Source organism: Corvus kubaryi, unplaced genomic scaffold (genome assembly GCF_017639235.1).
Source record: "Corvus kubaryi isolate FWS band 111438036 unplaced genomic scaffold, C.kubaryi_AGA036_p1.0 split2-37374, whole genome shotgun sequence".
NCBI classification, from domain to species: Eukaryota; Metazoa; Chordata; class Aves; order Passeriformes; family Corvidae; genus Corvus; species Corvus kubaryi.
This window is the reverse complement of record NW_024582082.1, coordinates 7034064-7051159: the sequence shown is the minus strand read 5'-3', so window position 1 is coordinate 7051159 and position 17096 is coordinate 7034064. Positions and strand designations below refer to the sequence as shown.

General features: G+C 46.0%; 1 protein-coding gene across 1 annotated transcript in view; it reads right to left on the bottom strand.

Annotated features, from left to right (window-relative positions):
- PDLIM4 (PDZ and LIM domain 4) overlaps nt 1-13199 on the bottom strand; it is a 45005-nt gene extending 31806 nt beyond the window's left edge. Inside the window, exon 1 of the mRNA XM_042014679.1 lies at nt 13025-13199. Coding sequence (XP_041870613.1) covers nt 13025-13117 — 93 coding nt within the window. The 5' untranslated portion in view covers nt 13118-13199. The remainder of the gene's footprint in view (nt 1-13024) is intronic.
- Nucleotides 13200-17096: the final 3897 nt, after the last annotated feature.

Genomic DNA, 17096 nt, shown 5'->3' with positions numbered 1-17096 from the left:
CTCTTTAAGCCTCCACAATTCTTTCCTTCTGGTTTTGTAGGAGTGCCAGAACCTTATAAAACTTCTAACTTTTTTCCTGAGGAACTAATGACAGGTCCAGGTACTGTTTGTGGTCAGCCACAAGATCAATCCTGGAGCCCATAAAAGAGGTTCTAGAGAAATTTCATTTCATTTATCCTTCCATCATCCCAAATGTGGTTTTAATTTTTACAATAATATAAAATGATGCAAGGTATAGTCAGAAAAGGTAAACATGTCTGGTTAAACTCTTAATAGCTATGTGTTTGCCCTCTAATTTCCTCTTCAGAGCATCTGCTAACCAAACACATTTTATCAACTGAGAAGTCATGGCGAGCTTGACTTTTGGTTATTCACGTGTCACTGCATTAAAGCAAGCTGGTGGTTTGATTCTGTTTACTCTTGATTTACACAGATAACTCCCTGTCTTAGGTGGTGGGTCTCTGTCCCACCCTCCTTGAGAAATCCAGACAACAGGAGCACTACTCTACCTACCACCTCCCCTTGGACATGGCTTACAGTGCATGACAGCAACCAGACAGACCAGGTACAGTTTTTCAGACAGTAAGACCAAGTGGGGCAGTTCCCCAGTGTCCAGAAGCCCCCCAACCACCACAAGCCATCATTAAACAGGTGGTTTCTTAGAAAGGAGGCATGCATATCCCAGCTTACATCTTGATTTCACAGAATCCTACAATGACTTGGGTTCAAAGGGACTTTAAAGATAATCTTGTTCCAACACCAAGGCACCTTCCACTAGATCAGGTTGCGCCAAGCCCCATCCAACCTAGCCTTGAATATTTCCAGGGACAATTTGTTCTACTTTTGTAGGGAATTCAAAAGGATTTAAGTCTTACCACAACAGCCCCTGGCGAGAAACAGACAGCCCCCAGTGTAACATGGGCCTGCTGCACTGCTCCCTGCGTGACCACAGCCACAGGCACCACCGAAACACGAACCTGAAGGTGTTTGAGAAACTCCAAACCACTTCTGACAGTTAAGTAGAACTGGCAGCCCAAGTTACAGCTTTTGTTGCATTGTCAGAGTCAATCAGTATTTGCTATTTGCTCTTCAATAGTTTCAGCTGGGCTGTTTGGCTCTAACAAACCTGCCCAGGCCAACCCCTCATGGGCTGCCCAATGACTCAGCTCAGAGCAAACAACAAGAGATGTCTTTCAGCTCCACACACATTAGATTAGCTCTGACACAGGACATTTCAACGCAGGACAGGATTATTTTTCCCCTGGCATCGTTAGGGTTTTTTGGACCCCTGTATCCATTCACAGGGCATTAGGGTCCTTCTACAGCCACAGAAGCTGCCAGACTCATCAGAAAGTGAACCTGAAGCTCAACCAGCAACTCCAAGGAAGCACCTCCATGCTCTTGCCTGCTGTTATCTGCTTCCCTCAGTGTTCACCCCACAGCCCTGGCTGCCAGCTAGCTTTTAGACTAACAGACCTTCAGCTTGACCCAGGACAGCTGTATTTTGTTCTTGTCTATTCAGTGCTGTCTAGATGTCTGATGCATTCTTCCCCCTGCACTGATCTTAACCAGGTTGTAGCTTTCTTGAAGAATAAGCTGTTCTCCAAAAATGGGACTCTTAGCTGTTTCCTACTTTTAGCTTCTGCTTTTCAAATTTCAAATTATTTTGGCAGTATTTTCATGTTAGCATTTTATGTTAGCTGTGGAGATGACCGAGGGCTTGAAACAGAGCTGCACACCAAGAATCCATTTGAGATACAGCATTGGTGTCTTAACAGGTTGGGAATCATTATTGTAATGCCTGTCAGGCACAAAGTTTGTATTTCAGTGAATAATATTTAAAATACTGTAGACTAAGTTCTCCTAACCCACAGCTGTGCAAAGCCATTGACACCAAACAGTCCACAGAAAGCTGGACAAGTCTGGTTATGGGTCAGTGCTGTGCCTGAATCCTCGTGCAGGGGTTCTACCTGCTTTGGACATGGTTAGTGGTGACCTCAGCAGGGCCAGGTTAACAGCCAGACTCAATGGTCTTAAAAATCTTTTCCCACCCAAGCATTCTGTGATTTTTATGACATTAGAGCCTGGCAGTGCGCAGAGGTTTTCGGATGGAGCTTGTATCAGAGGCACTCACCTCTCTCCAGAGAGCCCTCGGGTCTGCCCTGAGCCAGAACCACAGTGTGTGTGACATCAAGGAAGCACACACAAGTCTGAGAATAATCAGGTATGTCATGAAGTTAAAAACACTGCAAAGAAAACCTGCACTGAGCCACTGCAGCCCCATGTTCTTGAAAGGGGCCTCCAAAGGAGCTGAGGTTTGAGGACAGGAAAGGATTAAGAAAAACAGTGGTAAGATTTTATTTGGTTTTGAAGTTCTCCATCTGTGCCAAGAACAAACCATTTCAAAAATCAATGCTGAATGTACACAGACCAAGCCCAGACCAACAGATAGGTAACTCAGGGTGGTGTGAACGATCTGCCCACCACAGGCAGCAGTGAGTACCCTAAAGCCAAGTCCCATCTCATGCACCAGGGCCTAACGCAGGCTATGTCCCACAGTGCCCACTGCGCCCTGCATGTGCCATGCCTCATCCTGCCTGGGCTTGGTGCCTGCCAGGATTTTGGGCTGCTTGTGTGCTTTTCTCCAGTGAACAGCTTGGGCAGGGCAATTACACATCAGCAATGAGTCAGCCCAGTCCCTCACACCCTGCTAACCCCCAGGGCAGCGGGGCCCCACGCTAGTGTTGGTGTTTCAGGTGGGGAATTCTGTGGGTGGATAGGGTGGTCTTAGCCCTCACACCATCAGCAGCTCAGGAGGGTCTTGCTCCCTGTGAGGCCATGTAGCTCCCAAAGACCTCTGTCATACCATGGCGTGACAGCAACCTCAACAGACCTTCAGAGCAGTTAAGTGCACAGCACCAAGAGCCAAAACCACAGCAAACACCACAGGCTTAAAGAAACACCAATATTTTTATTACAATTCCCCTAAAGGTATTTATTTTTCAATCAGACAAGAACCCCACCTCCTCTGGAAGCTCTGAGCCCCCAAAGACATAACTTCAGGAAGCAGTGAAGCAGCACTGAGGTGAACGCCCAGCCATCAGTTAACTCACACTCCTGGTTCATGCTGTCCTGCATGCAAAGGTATTTTCCCAACAACATAAATCCAAAGCCAACTAATGGAGACTTGGGATGAAGTTGCCCAACACAGACAAGCCAATCCCACAGAAAGGGGAGAGGACCTTCTCTCTGCATCTTCCTGCTCCAGGAGTGCCATCCAGCCTCTTCCTTTGTGCCATCCCTGGTGCTCAGCAGGTTCTGAGGCACAGCCTGGGATGCAATCCAGAAGAGCTGATGGTTTCACAGAATAGTTTGGAATGGAAAAGACCTTAAAGATCATCTTGCTCCAAACCCCTGCCAGGGGCAGGGACACCTTCCACTAGACCAGGTTGCTCCAAACCCCATCCCACCTGGTCTTGAACACTTGCAGGGATGCAGCAGCTGCAGCTTCTCTGGGCAACCTGTCCCAATGCCTCACCACCCTCACAGAAATAATTTCTTCCTCCTATCTAATCCAAGTCTTTCTTGCTTCACCTTAAGGCCACTCCCCCAAATTTTCTGCGAGTGAATCAAAGCAACTCAGAAGAATGGGTCCAGTGCAGTGGACCTGTCATCAGGGACTAGGGCAGGGCTGGAGTGAGCTGGTGTCGAGCTCTTCATGAGACGGTTAAGCAAAGCCCACAGTGCTACCCACCACCTAAGCACTGCTGTATTTTCAGCAGGAAGGAACCAAGCATGAAATATGTACAGAACCAGTTCATGTACTGGGTAGGTCACTGGCACTTGTGGTTTCACAGCTCCTTTTATGCCCATAGAAGCACTGGTGTGTTCTCTGCCCAAGGCAGCCGTGCACACACAGCATGGCCGCCGCTCCAGGAACGCAGTGTGCATGCCTGACAGCTTTACTGCTCTCCCAAAATTAAATAAAGAGAGAACAATGTTCTGTGTTTAACCCCTCCGCAAAAACAAGCAGCTGCTTCCTCACTTCCCTCTCTCAAAAAATGAAGATGCTTGGAAACACTTATAAACAGAAAATACTAAAAGAAACAAACCACTTGCCCAGGAATGATACCCTAGAGCAGAGCATAAGGGGCTGTTTGCAGAGCACGTGCCCCAGGTGAGCAGCTCCAGACTCTTGAGATCCCAGAGAGCAGCCCCTACCCACACAGCATGCCTGTGGAGGGTGCTTCCTCCAGGGATTTGTTCCCCTAGAAAGCCAGAATGTACTTTTTTCCCTCTTTTCTAATAAACATATTATTCCTCCTAATCCCCTCAGGATATGTCTCATTTGTGATATCTTTCTATGTCCTCGACATAGCACTGTGGTTCAAAAATACCAGAAGTCCAATACTGGTGCCCGTCTCAACACCCTCTATTGTTCCAGTAAGAAAAAGATAATTTTAAATAAAGAGCTCCCAGTGAACAGCCCTTCTTTCACTGTCCTCTCCCTCTTCTGTCACCACAGAAGGTTCGGTGACAGCACTGCAAGCATCACCACCATATTGCGGCGACCCAGCCCACTGTTGGGCTGGGAGAGTTGAACGCCAATCAATTCAGGGCTCTCCCTTGGGTGAATTTCCCCACCCAGGACAGTGACAATGAGGGTGGGTCGGTGGGCGGCACAGAAGCCTAAGCCGCATCCCCCTGGGCAGTACCCAAGTTCAAACCGCCTCCCCCTGTTCGAGAAAGTTCTCTGTTATTCGGTTGTTCACTAGCTCCTTGTTGTAACTCCCGCCTCCCGGTTTCCCCCATTGGTTCTTGTTAAATTGTATCCTCCCCCCCGGCTCGTATGGGTGAGAGCCCATAATCCCCCAGTTCAGTTATCTGCATACTTTTTTATGGTTGGTTAATATTTTCTCCTCCCTATATTATGTATAATTCTTTGTATATTCATCTTCCTTAATTTAATATGTATAAGTTCTAGAAGGTTCTGTCATACTTAACACCCCATTGGTTCCTTCCCTAAGTCCCTCCTTGGTGTTATTTCCACTGGTTCCCTCAGCCTCAACCCCACCTCCTGTCAAGTATCCAATTGGCTGTATCCCTTATCCCTGCCTTTCCTATCCCCACTATAAAATCCCTGGACACACTCAGATCTTTGGCTGTCTCCTCCTCACATTCACTTAAATAAACCTTCTGCATGGATCCTACACAGAGAGTCTCCCCTCTCTCACTTCTGCACCTCAGCCTGCGTGCTCTCCCACTCTGCTCAAGGGACAGCTCCCTCAGGTGACGAGCGCCTCCCCGCTGATCCTTTTGTGTGTGCCGTTGTAAATCAGAGGCTGCGTGGCTAGACCTCCAGGCTTCTCTTCGAGCCAGCACACGTTATTACAGCCTCTTATTACAGGCACACAACTCCAGTAGCACTCCCCACGCTGCCTCTCCTGGTCACGGCCACTCCAAAGATAGGTTACAGATTCTGTACTGCTTTACTGCACAGAACAGCCCAATTCAGCAAATACAGCTGCTACTACACTTAAATCTGCTTTATATTTACTCTGCCATAATATAGGGACCAAGGCCAGGGAGGGACAGCCTGCCCTGGGGACACCAGTGAGCCCTTGATGTGGGTGTGCTCGGAGCACTGCCACAGTCCCTCACATACCACACCACTGTGCACCTCTGCGCAAACCAGACTGAGCAGCATCACACAAAGTGTTTATGACCATGTTATAAACATATATTGTAATATTGGCTTCTCGCAAGTATTAAGGTAGATATTATATAATGTTAGAAATGCTTTTGCTGTGTGGATGTAGTTTTCTTCCTTTTTAGCAAGAATATTAGCAAGTGTGAGCAGGTAAGATGACCACCAAGCGAACAGAGGATGAGGCCCGAGAAGCTGCTGATCAACACTTTGTCCAGGGAACAAAAGGGCCCAAAGGCTACTCCGCCCAGAGAACGGGCGGCCAGGAGGGTCCAAGAGCCACTATCACCGCTCTGCCCGGGGGGCAAAAGGGCCCAAAGCTGCAATCAGCCCTGACTGTCTGGAGAATTGAGAGATCCACTCTACTATCAACTCTCACCTAGCGAGCCCAAGTCCAAGAATCAAAAGAAATAAAACCGCAAGGCAGAAGAATACGCATGCTCTAAAAAGGCGGAACCAAGGAGTGGCCATGCAGAACAGCTCCGGGAAAAGTTTGAATATGCATAAAGAACAGACAGTTAAAAATGGTATAAAAAGGACTCACCTCGAGCATCAGGCGTGCTCTTGGCAGAGCGCCAAGGCACCCGGCCGTTACCTCTTTGCTTTATTTTATGTGTCTCTTATTGTCTTTATATTAAACCCTTTAAATTCTCACAGGAGAGTGAACCTCGTTTTTCACAACCAGAATTGCTTCATCTCCTTCAGAGGTTTAGGACCTTCCCCCTCAGACACCCATCAACAAGCAGCAGGGCTTCTCGAGCCCTTCTCAGGAGCAAGCCTTAAGCGCTGTGCAGAAGACATGGGGGAACTGCTTGGAGTTTGCCTTCCAAACCATCTGACTCTTGGCCAGGAAGGCAGGCCGACACTTTCCTTCCCATCAAACGGAAAGTGTACACAGAGTGATCTCCAAAGCGAAGACAATTCTTCAACATAAAAAGTTTAATATAGTTGGTGAGCAAACCTGAAGTTTCATTCTTGCAGCACACTCAGGAGTTAATAATCATACACTGCAGGGATTTGCGCCTTTGCTATACACAGTTGCTTTCTCCCACTTTAATGGTAAATGTCAAGTATTTTGCAGGGCTTGGTCTTTTGAACCAGAAGCTTTACACATGCTAAAGACTTCTAAAATGTTTTGTTGCTTATGGTAAACAACAGCATGCAGAGCAGTGTCAGCATCCTGCAAACCTCCCAGCTGACCGTGTCCTCTGGTGTTATTTGACCAGTCCTGGAGTCAACTGTTCAAGACAGCTTCTCTTTTAGCTGTGCACTGCCCATATCTGATAATTAAGAATAACAACTTTAAATAATGTTCTTTAATCTGGTATATTTTTCTTTCTGAAGCTTGGGCTGTAAAATGTCACTGCCACATAGTCTGCTATTAATCCACACAACATGTAAAACTACTTAAAGCTTAATGGGTGTGAATGCAAGTTGCTCTGGTTGACAAGAAGGATTGAGTGTGGAACAGGCTGTGAGGCATCCTTATGGTGTTTGGAAAACTCATTGGCTGAAATCCTCTTGAACACCACTTTCTATTTTTTTCAAATAGAGCTGTGTTCTCTGTGGGGAGAAAGTGGGATTTGTTTTGAGTCTCTCTTGGCTGTAAAAGCTCCTCAGATGCCACACTGTGACTTGACATCTTTGCAGTTGCTCAAGTAACACAGTGAAAACTGTGCTTGAAGTTTTTGTGTAAATTCTGAAGTAGAAACCAAACACAACCTTATCTACCAGGGCTTGGGGTAAGTGGGGTGTTAGGGGCTGTGTACAAACCCACTACATGATCAAGCTCGGTAAGATAGGGGGTTTGCTCTGGCACACATCTGGCACTGACAACAAATCAAGCAGAGTATTTTTCTGTGAACTTGTTTGTTTTAACCTTTTTTTATCAACACTGCTAGATCTTGAGAGAGCTACTGTTTTCTTTCACACTTTAGCACCTGTGGTCACAGACGACTTAAAAAATAAAAATGTTTTTACTAAGTGTTTGGGTATCTGAAAACCATCAAGGCATTTTGTGAGCTCAGAAATCAGACAACAAATTCAGTTAGAAATATTATATTGCTCCTTCTAGGATTTCCCGTGACTCTTGTGAACTTGTGACATGTATTTTGTCCCCAAGCTACCAAAAATGAAATTAAATTGCATTGGTCTGCATTAATTCCACACAATTCATAATGGCGTATTTGTATTAAAATTAAAGGATTTATCCAATTTCAGGAGGACCAGGATTATAAATATCTGTTGTGTTATATAGCAAAAAAAATTTAGGGAAAAAAGAATAACTGCACATATTTCCCCCTGTATGCTTCTTACACCAACAGGGCTGTTCTAGTAAGCCTGTTATCTTAACTATTTTCTTTAACCCATTTTATCAAGTGGAATGTAAGTGCACACTTCTACAAAATAATTTTGAATACCTGTCTCAACAGGCAATCTTTCAATCTTCAAGGAAAACTGACATCACCACCATTTAAACAAAAAGAAGGGGGGAGGAAGAAAAACCCCAAACCCACAAATCCCTAATCCCAAATACCCAGGGACACTGAACCCATACTGCTTTGTCCAGCCTGGCAGAGGCCTGGCGTGTTTTCGAGGGTGTGCTGGGTGTTATTTTGTTAACTTGTCCCAAGGTCAGACCTTGCCTAAATAGATCTACATGAATCATTCTTTCCACCTGCTTTCCCACTTGGGATTATCAGTATGCTTAATTACGGTAATTAGTATTAGGTTTTCATTCCAGCATGTTCCACCATTACTGTCTCCTGAACCAGCACAAGCATTTATTCTTCTCTTTCAGTTATTAAGCAAAGCCTCAGTGATAGAAACACTTCAGCATCAAATACATTTGTGACATATTTCTGTTAGTTCTTATCTGTAGCTCAGATTAACTGTTCTATACCAGCACAGCTTCACACGTAACCACCCAGACCTCCTGCCCCCGAGTTTACAGGAATGATGAGAACAACAAAAACTGACTAGCAGAAGTATTTCCTTCCACTTGAAAAAATCATCTCACTTGAAATACGAGAACAAACATTACTATGCAACCAACTGAAGGACAGCTTTTGTCACTCAGCGCTACACAGGCAGTAAACCCACCAAAGTCAGCAGAAATCAGGTGGGGGCATAGTTCTGGAATTCAGCAATCCAGAGTGACTTCTTCAGTCCATTTGGGAGCTCTGACCAGAGAGTGCATCACTTCCATCTAACAAACTATCAAATACAAAAGAATTATGTGAAACCAATAGAAACCTTATGGAAATCAAAGTGAAAAGCCCTGTTCCTTTTGCTGCTGTCTCTGATTCTTACCTTCTCCACCAACACACATGGAATTCCTGGGGTAACCAAACCTGTTACTCCCAGCCCGAGCTCTGGGGAGTCCCTTCTGCTCAGCCATCCCCACCCACACAAGAACAAATCTCACAGGCCTCCCCAGATATTATACCACTGAGTGGGTTCTCTCTGCATTCACACAGGATCACACCATAGACTTGGATCTGCCCTGACAGAGTCAACAAAATCACTTTTACTGGAATTCCTTCCTCAGCAGAATTCTTTCTCGAGTATCCTAACCTTTAACAGGACACATCTCTGCTCAAATGCGAAAGCTGCTTAAGTTTAAAAGTCAACCTTAACTCAAACAATACCTGGGTAATGGATTGCAGACCAATTATTTCTCACCCTTCTTGTGTTACAGTTCCAAGCCAATGCTGAAAATTACATTTTTGCTGCTCGACTAGAGACCAGTGGGTAAACCAATATTGAAGCCAGTAGACAAAAGAAAAATTGTATTAAAATCTCATTCAAAAAATCCTGGAATTGGTCTATTTGTCAATTGTCTGTTTAACCAAGTAATTTAGCTATGATTTCAAAAGCAGCAAGTGCATGGATTAACACTGGCAGAGCTGGGCAGATGATGACATCGGCTGCTCTGGAAGCTGAACAAGCAAGTTCAAGTGATTAAATGCATTCAGCTCCTCTAGTTACGCTAATGACTGATTATCTTTTAATCCCGGGCAAGGGCTAGATCAACTGTGATCCTGCACAGAACCACAGCACTCATTAATGTGGTTACAAGCACAACAGTGAGAACAGCCGAGTGAGTTATTTCATTCCTGTTCCTGAGCCATGGCTGCTGGTCAAAAGGAATGTTGTCACTGGAGTAAGAGCCACAGAACCTCCTTTCCCACAGAGGGCAAACACAGCACTCAGTATTACCCTGCTCGACCAAGGAAAAAGCAGCTGTTTGCTACCAGAAATTTAATTAAGTCTTAAAACCACTTTCTGTCAAGTCATTAAGGCCAACTTGAAGGAGATCTTTTAGATCATTCCCTACCCCTATAAATATCCTTAGGAGGAATAACCATTAATGATGTGATGTCCTACACCTAGTGTTAGCTCACTGTAACAGTGGGTATAAAACAAACTGCATTTCCCCCCAAGAGCACAGGCTGGGGCTACAAATCCATCCCCTACACTGTGCTGACAACACACCAGTATCACCCTCCAGGGCTGCATGCCCCCAAACTGGCCCAGCAAACTCCAGCCCTGCTCATCTGGGTCCTCCTGAATATAAAAGAAGAAATGGGGGATAAAAGGGTAGCTATAGCATACCTAACTTTTCATCTGACTGCATGAGAGAGATGCCCTAAGCATGCCCTTCTGGATTTGCATTTATCGTTACTACTGAGGAATTCAACACTCCACCTGGAGCCCTGGCCTCTCCAGGGCAGAGCTCAGCATCAGCTGCTCAGCAGAGCAATCAGATCCTTACCCCATGTCACTTAAAGCTGATCAAATCACAGAGGGAAGTGACCTGTTTTCAAGAAAAAAAGGCCACTGCATAACGTCATGAGCCTATTTGAGACAGCTGCAAGGAATAGACTGAACACCATCAGCACCTGCACAGACACAGCCATCTCACAGGGGCTAAAGGCCAAAGTAAACCCTTGTGAGCGAGGCAAGTCCCATACCAAAGCAGGACGGGGTCATCATCATGTTTCATGCTACCAAATCCATATACTGTCATTTATCTCTTGACAAAACTGTCACAAGACACTTTTGTGGACCACCTTCAGCTTTGCCCCGTCTCATGCTGGACACCTCTCTGCCCCGCATCACTGTGCCTCTTCCTCAGCTCAGCCTGGCAGCTTCTTTTGCTATTTCCAGCTGCTCCATTATTTCCAGCCTCCAGCACCCAGAGCTGAATGTGGGTGGCTTTGGATGTCTCAAAACCCAAACCACAAATGATTTGCTGGCAGAATTTCTGCTGTTCCAAAGATGTTTGTAATTTAATGGCATTTTAGTATAAAACAAATAAAATTGAAAGTAAAGAAAAAAGGCACTTTGAAGGAAGCAGAAGTCAGCTGAAAGCCTCCACAATTAGCAAGAATCTCCCTCCTGCCGTGAGCCAGCCGAGGCAAGGGGGATGTAGGCTTCTCATTCCTGGAGACAGGAAGCCCCCTTGCCCATGTTTCAAGCCAGAAAGAACAGATTTCCTGGACAATTACAGAATAAGAGGGAATACAACAGCCATGATCAGTCCTCTGCACAGTAGCAGGGTTGCACAGACCCACCACTAAGCAATGCCCAGGCTCCCCAGGGAGCCCTCCAGCAGCCCCTTCCTGCATTCCCATGGCCAGGAGCTGTAGCAAAAGGTAATTCTTCCCCAGCTATAACATTTTCAGGTACTATTTGTAAAGCAAGCCATGTCTTCTCTTGTGTTTAGAGACTAGAGCCCAAGCAGAGCAACCTACATTTACATCCTAGCAAGTTGTTTACCATCATTCAGGAGCAGCCGTTAGAGTATGGCACATCACCCCACCCTTCAGTGGGAGCAGATTTTAAAAAGGATCCAATTTAAAAGGCTGCCAAATGGAATAACACCCTACATCTGCTTCTTGTATTACAACTCCTTGTGATCCACAGCAAGACTGGCCTAATGAGAATCTTCCTCCTCACATCTCCCAGGTTTGCTGAATCAAGCAAGAAATGTGGCAAGCCACCTGTCTAGGCAGAAGCAGATTTAGGTTTTTCTTGTTTAATATTAAACCAGTTTTTTTTCCAAAGTAACAGGAAAACAGGCTCCCTCCACTGAGTTCAGATGTTCATTTTCACAACAGGAACATTTCTACAGTTGCTGGGAAGTGATTTGTGATACATCCCATGTTACCAGGGGAGAAATAGAACTCCCCATGCCCAGACGGTTCAGGCTGAGCCCCAAAAGCCAAGTGCCCCCTCTCACAGCACAGCCCCCCAGTTACTCCTCCAAAACAGCCCTCACTGGAGCACTTGGAAAGGGACAGCCCAAAGTAAAAACAGAGACAAAGCCATGCAATAGACATATATGAACACAAACTAAATCTCTTTAAAACATGCTCTCTTCCATAAGTATTTCTTTGAAACTCAGGGTACGTGTTTTCTCTTTTCCGTCACAGCTTTGGCACACAAATGAAAAGATGGCAAACAGCTTGTGTAAGTTACAACAGTATTTTTAAGTTATAGCTCCTTTCAAATGCACTCAGGGTTTGTTCCAGAACTTAACCAGCAGCTGCCCAGGGGAGCTCAGCAATCGTACACAGCCTGACATGCCGGGAAGGCAAAGCAGCTTGGGGCATCCAGCCCTTTCCCGGAGCAGCCCGACGATGATAGAAACACTAGTGCCCACGGGAACGTGTCCAGCTCACACACAGTACCTCATCCATCACATAGCCCACCACACCACCTCGCTGCGCTCCTTCCTGCACAGGGAATGGTTTGTTTTCACATATATCTACACATAACGCCTATTTTAAGCTATCTGCGGCGTCTTAGCAAAGAATTTTCCAGAATACATACTTGTGAGGTCGAACACAAGTGTGAGTACACTTACACAGTAATTATTACCAGCCCACAGAGACCCCAGAACGCTGCAGCCTGCATGGAGAAACTTCTCGCTGACTTAACTCATGCCTTCTTTAAAAACCCCAACAGCCTATGAACTCAGTCCAGGGCAAGAATCCAAACTCTATGAACACTAAAAGCTTTGAAAGCAGATCCTTATGAATTAACAGCCAAAAAAACAAAGCATGGAGAACGCTGTAACACTGGGAAAAGCAGCCGAAACAGTGCAAAGCTCAGAGGGAAGCACTTATTCGAGTGTATTGGGTGTATACAGAATGATCTGGAGTTCAAAAGAGTCCAAGCGCTGCTACCCGCTGGCCCCGGGTACAGTCCACCCGACTCCGGGTACCACCCGCCCCGCCGCCCATCACTTGCGGCCGGCCCCCTCTCCACTCCGTTCCGTTCCCCTCTCCGCTCTCCCTCCGAGCTCACCCTGGAGATGGTCAGCGGGGCGCTGAAATCTTTACCGCCCACCAAACGAAAACCCCACGGCGAAGGGCCACGCAGGACCACCGAGTGGGACATAGCAGCAGTGGAGCACTCCCTACCCACGAACGGCTCCAACTCCCACTCGCGATCACCAGCCGCAACTCCTAAATGCCAGGGCGGACCGATCCCGCCTCCCCGGCACGCCCCGCCCGCAGGGCGTGCCGGGGAGGAGGGATAGACCCTTCCCGGCCGTCGCTGGGGGAGCTTTAGCACGGATTTCCTCCTGAAGCGTTTTGTAAGTGGGGTTCGGAGCGATTGCTCGCTGTGGTAAAGTCTCAGTACTTTACTAGTAGTAAAGCATACGTTTGGTGTGCTCAAAGCCCCTCTCACTGCAGTTTCATCCTCTGCAGTGGAAGGAAAATAATGCAGTAGGTCAGTAAACGTTTGATTGTGACTGTTTTATTCATTACAGTAAGTCTCTTGAAGGAGAAAAAAGTTCAAGAAAATAACCAGATTTGGTTTAAAGCACTTTGTGAAGCCTTCATGGTCATCACTTGGGCAAAAGATAAACTTTGAAGAAAATAATCACAGAATCACAGAATGATTTCATTTGGGACGGTCCTGAAACATCATCTCATTCCAACCCCCTGCCACAGGCAGGGACACCTTCCACTAGACCAGCTTGATCCAAGCCCTATCAAACCTGTCCTTGAACGCTTCCAGGGATGGGGCATCCACAGCTTCTCTGGGCAACCTGTGCCACGGCCTCACAGAAATTCTGACAGGGAGGAATTTCTTCCCAATATCCAGTCTACCTCTGCCCTCTGTCAGTTTGAAGCCATTCTCCCTTGTTCTGCCTCTCCAGGCTCATGCTCCAAGTCCCTCTCCAGCTCTCTTGGAGCCCCTTTAGGCACTGGAAGAGGTTCTAATTTGCCCCCAGAGCCTTCTCTTCTCCAGGCTGAACACTCCCAGGTCTCTCAGTCTGCCCCACAGCAGAGGTGCTCCAGCCATTAGAGCATCTTCATGGCCATTGCACCCCAACATCACTGTGTCCTTGCAGGGGTCTCTGGAGCAGCACCCGGCACTGCAGAGGATCTCAGTTTCCTGGTGGTACAGCACCTGTTGGAGCACCATGGAGATGTCCATGCTGCCAGTGGTGTTTAATGGGATGGTTTGCAGGCACAGAGCAGTGGGTTGGAGGTGGGGTGAGTGGTCAGTAGAGCTGCTCAGCATGTCCCCCAGAAGCTGAGAAAAAATCTCAAAATGTCTGTAAAATTTCCTTTTCTTTCTGAAAAGGGCCCTCTTGAAAAAAAAGGACTGGAATATCCCACTTGAAAAAAAGGACCTAACAAAGTATTCATTGTTTTAAAAGTCCAGTTTTATTGAGCACCTTCTCGCTGCCTGGTTTCTGCAAGTGTGATTTATGTGCCATTTGCTGCAAAGTCTCTTTGTTCGTGACCCAGGAAGGTTTGTGTGACTGGCTCATTGCTGTGCCCATTTACTGGGCTTTGGTCTGGGACAAGGATAGGAGATGTGACTTTTAAATAGGCTCCTGAGCTGTCCTGCAGCTTTGGGATTTAGCAGCATGAGTACAGTCTACATGCTATGTCACGAACCTGAAACACAATAAACTTAGTTTGCTTTGCTAGAAAGGTGCCTGCAGAGGAGAGGTCCAGCTGCAGCCCATACCAGCTGAGCTTTCCCTTACTCTTTGTTCCTTGTAAGTGCCTGCCTCCACCAAGAGAGGCTACAAAGCCTGACTTAGGTCTGGGTGATGAACCATACCTCCTCATTCCTGCATGGTATCACCCAGCTTGCAGAAGCCTGGGAGTAGGCTGGTCTGAGGTTTGCTTGCTTGTGTTAGAAAATCCACACAGCCAAACAGCAAAATTTCTCTCGCAGAGAGCTGGAGGACTGGCTGATGTCCCACCTCTCCTGCTTTCACTGTTCAAAATGATGAAGAGGATTCCCTGAAGGACAGAGTTAAAGATGTGCACAAATGTAGTGTGTCAGCATCGGCATCTCCTTCTTCTTGGAAGGGAAAAGAAAAAATTCTTTCTGTGAAAGGCACTAAGTTTACTGGAAAGTAGCAACAATAAACAATATGGAAGAAAAGAAGAGAAAAAAACAAACCTGCAGTTCTGTAGTCAAACATTTCCCACTGCCATTCACTGGAGCTCCATTCTCTGGTTGGGTTCTGAACTGCACCCTGCTGTGAGGGGCAGCTCCGTTGTGCAGCAAAGCCTCAGGGGTTCGAAGTAATTCGTTTGCAGAGGCAATAGATGATCAAAACACAGAAATCCCCTCTACTAGAGTATTCATTTCAAAAGCAGACAGGAAACTGCTGGCTCTGAGGGACTTTCTCTTCAAGGCTTTTTGAATGCTCAGCCCAGATCACCCCTCATAGAACTGACGGCTCATCTAAAACTTAACCCAAGTAAAACAAAATTAGCTAAATTGGTATAAATTTGTGGGTGTGCTTATTCCAAATGAGACTATATTCCAGAATACACTATGCTGTGTGAAGTGGAGGCAGTTTTACCCTGAATAAAACTATCTGCATTTAAGTTGCTCCTGCTGGAAAGTGTTCACATGCAGAGCAGCCCTCAGGATTCAGAACTGTATCAGGAACTAATTTTGTACCCCTCTGTCATAGATGTTTTTCCCTAGGATGCAGGGTATGAGAACATTAGCTAAAGAGGTCCTTAGTTCACAGGTGGCCCATGTTCTCTCAGCTGCTCACACACCTTTTCATATATGCTTGCTTTGAGCAAAGCAAACATAACTGCAGTCTACAAAGGACCCAGTCAGCTCTCACTTCAACCACCTAAAGTGAGCTCATAAATTTCTGGTTTTGTCTTTGATAGAATCAGAGTCACAGAATGGCTTAGGTTGGATAGGACCTTAAAGATCAACTTATTCCAACGCCCATTGGCAGGGACACATTCCTCTAGAACAGGTTGCTCAGCGAGAATTTTTCAATTCTACTTTAAATCATTTCCAAAAACTAATTGGAATTCTACTTCTGGCTGAGAAGTTAACAGCAGCTGAACCTTGCTGTGGGAGCAAGCCTCAACATCCAGCTGAAGTAAAGTATTGCCAACATGCTCATTCTTCAGCCGAGTGCTATAGCAAGCTCTAAGACCACACATTATTCAAAGAGAGGTCAAACATGTTCATGAATTCAATCTCATCACTCCATTCACTTTATCTTTCCCCTCCCTGATATTTCCCTTGGTGTTTGTTTCCAGTGTTTTTCCACCCCAAAGCCTTATCACCTCTTTGTTTCTTTTTTTGAATATTCCATTCAGGTTCTACTTTGCCACTAGTGACACTCTCAGTTTCCTTCCTTTGTTATCACAGACCGACTGGGTAAACTAAGGATCTTTGTGTCCCATTTTAAATGAACATCCACGTTTTCCATCTGCCACCCTCCCAATATCTAGCAGAGGTCTGTGTTTATCTGAGAGTCCTGATAATGACGCTTCAATGCTTTTGTTTGAACATCTGTCCATATGAGAGTGATTTAAAGCATCATTATGGCTTGATGGTTCTTCTCCAGGTCAGGAGATTTTCTTGCTTGTACAAATTGTCATCAGGGCTCTGGCTGTTTCTGCTTAGAGCCATTTCAGTGGCTGAAGTTAGTCATGAGTTATCCATCCCTGGAAGTGTTCAAGGCCAGGTGGGACAGGGCTTAGAGCAACCTGGTCTAGTGGAAGGTATCCCTGCCAATGGCAGGGGATTGGAACGAGTTTTAAGATCCCTTCCAACCCAAACCATTTTGTGGTTCTATGATTTAAAAGTAGCTTTAAGCACCAAAATAGCTGTTAGCCTGTGGGTTGGCCTGACCAACAGCCACACTCCTGTTAAAATTGTGTGTCAGAGGCTCATGGTTTATGTTTGAAAATCATTTGTTGTGAATGGTCATTTGTATGTTTTAATGCTGGTTACTCTTCTTCATATTTGTGATTAGAAAAGGTCCCTGAAAGTGATGCTGATCGCATGAATTCAAAATCCTTCTGGGAGTAAAAAACTCCAAGCAATATTGCATGGCATTTGTACAATTTGCCCTCCC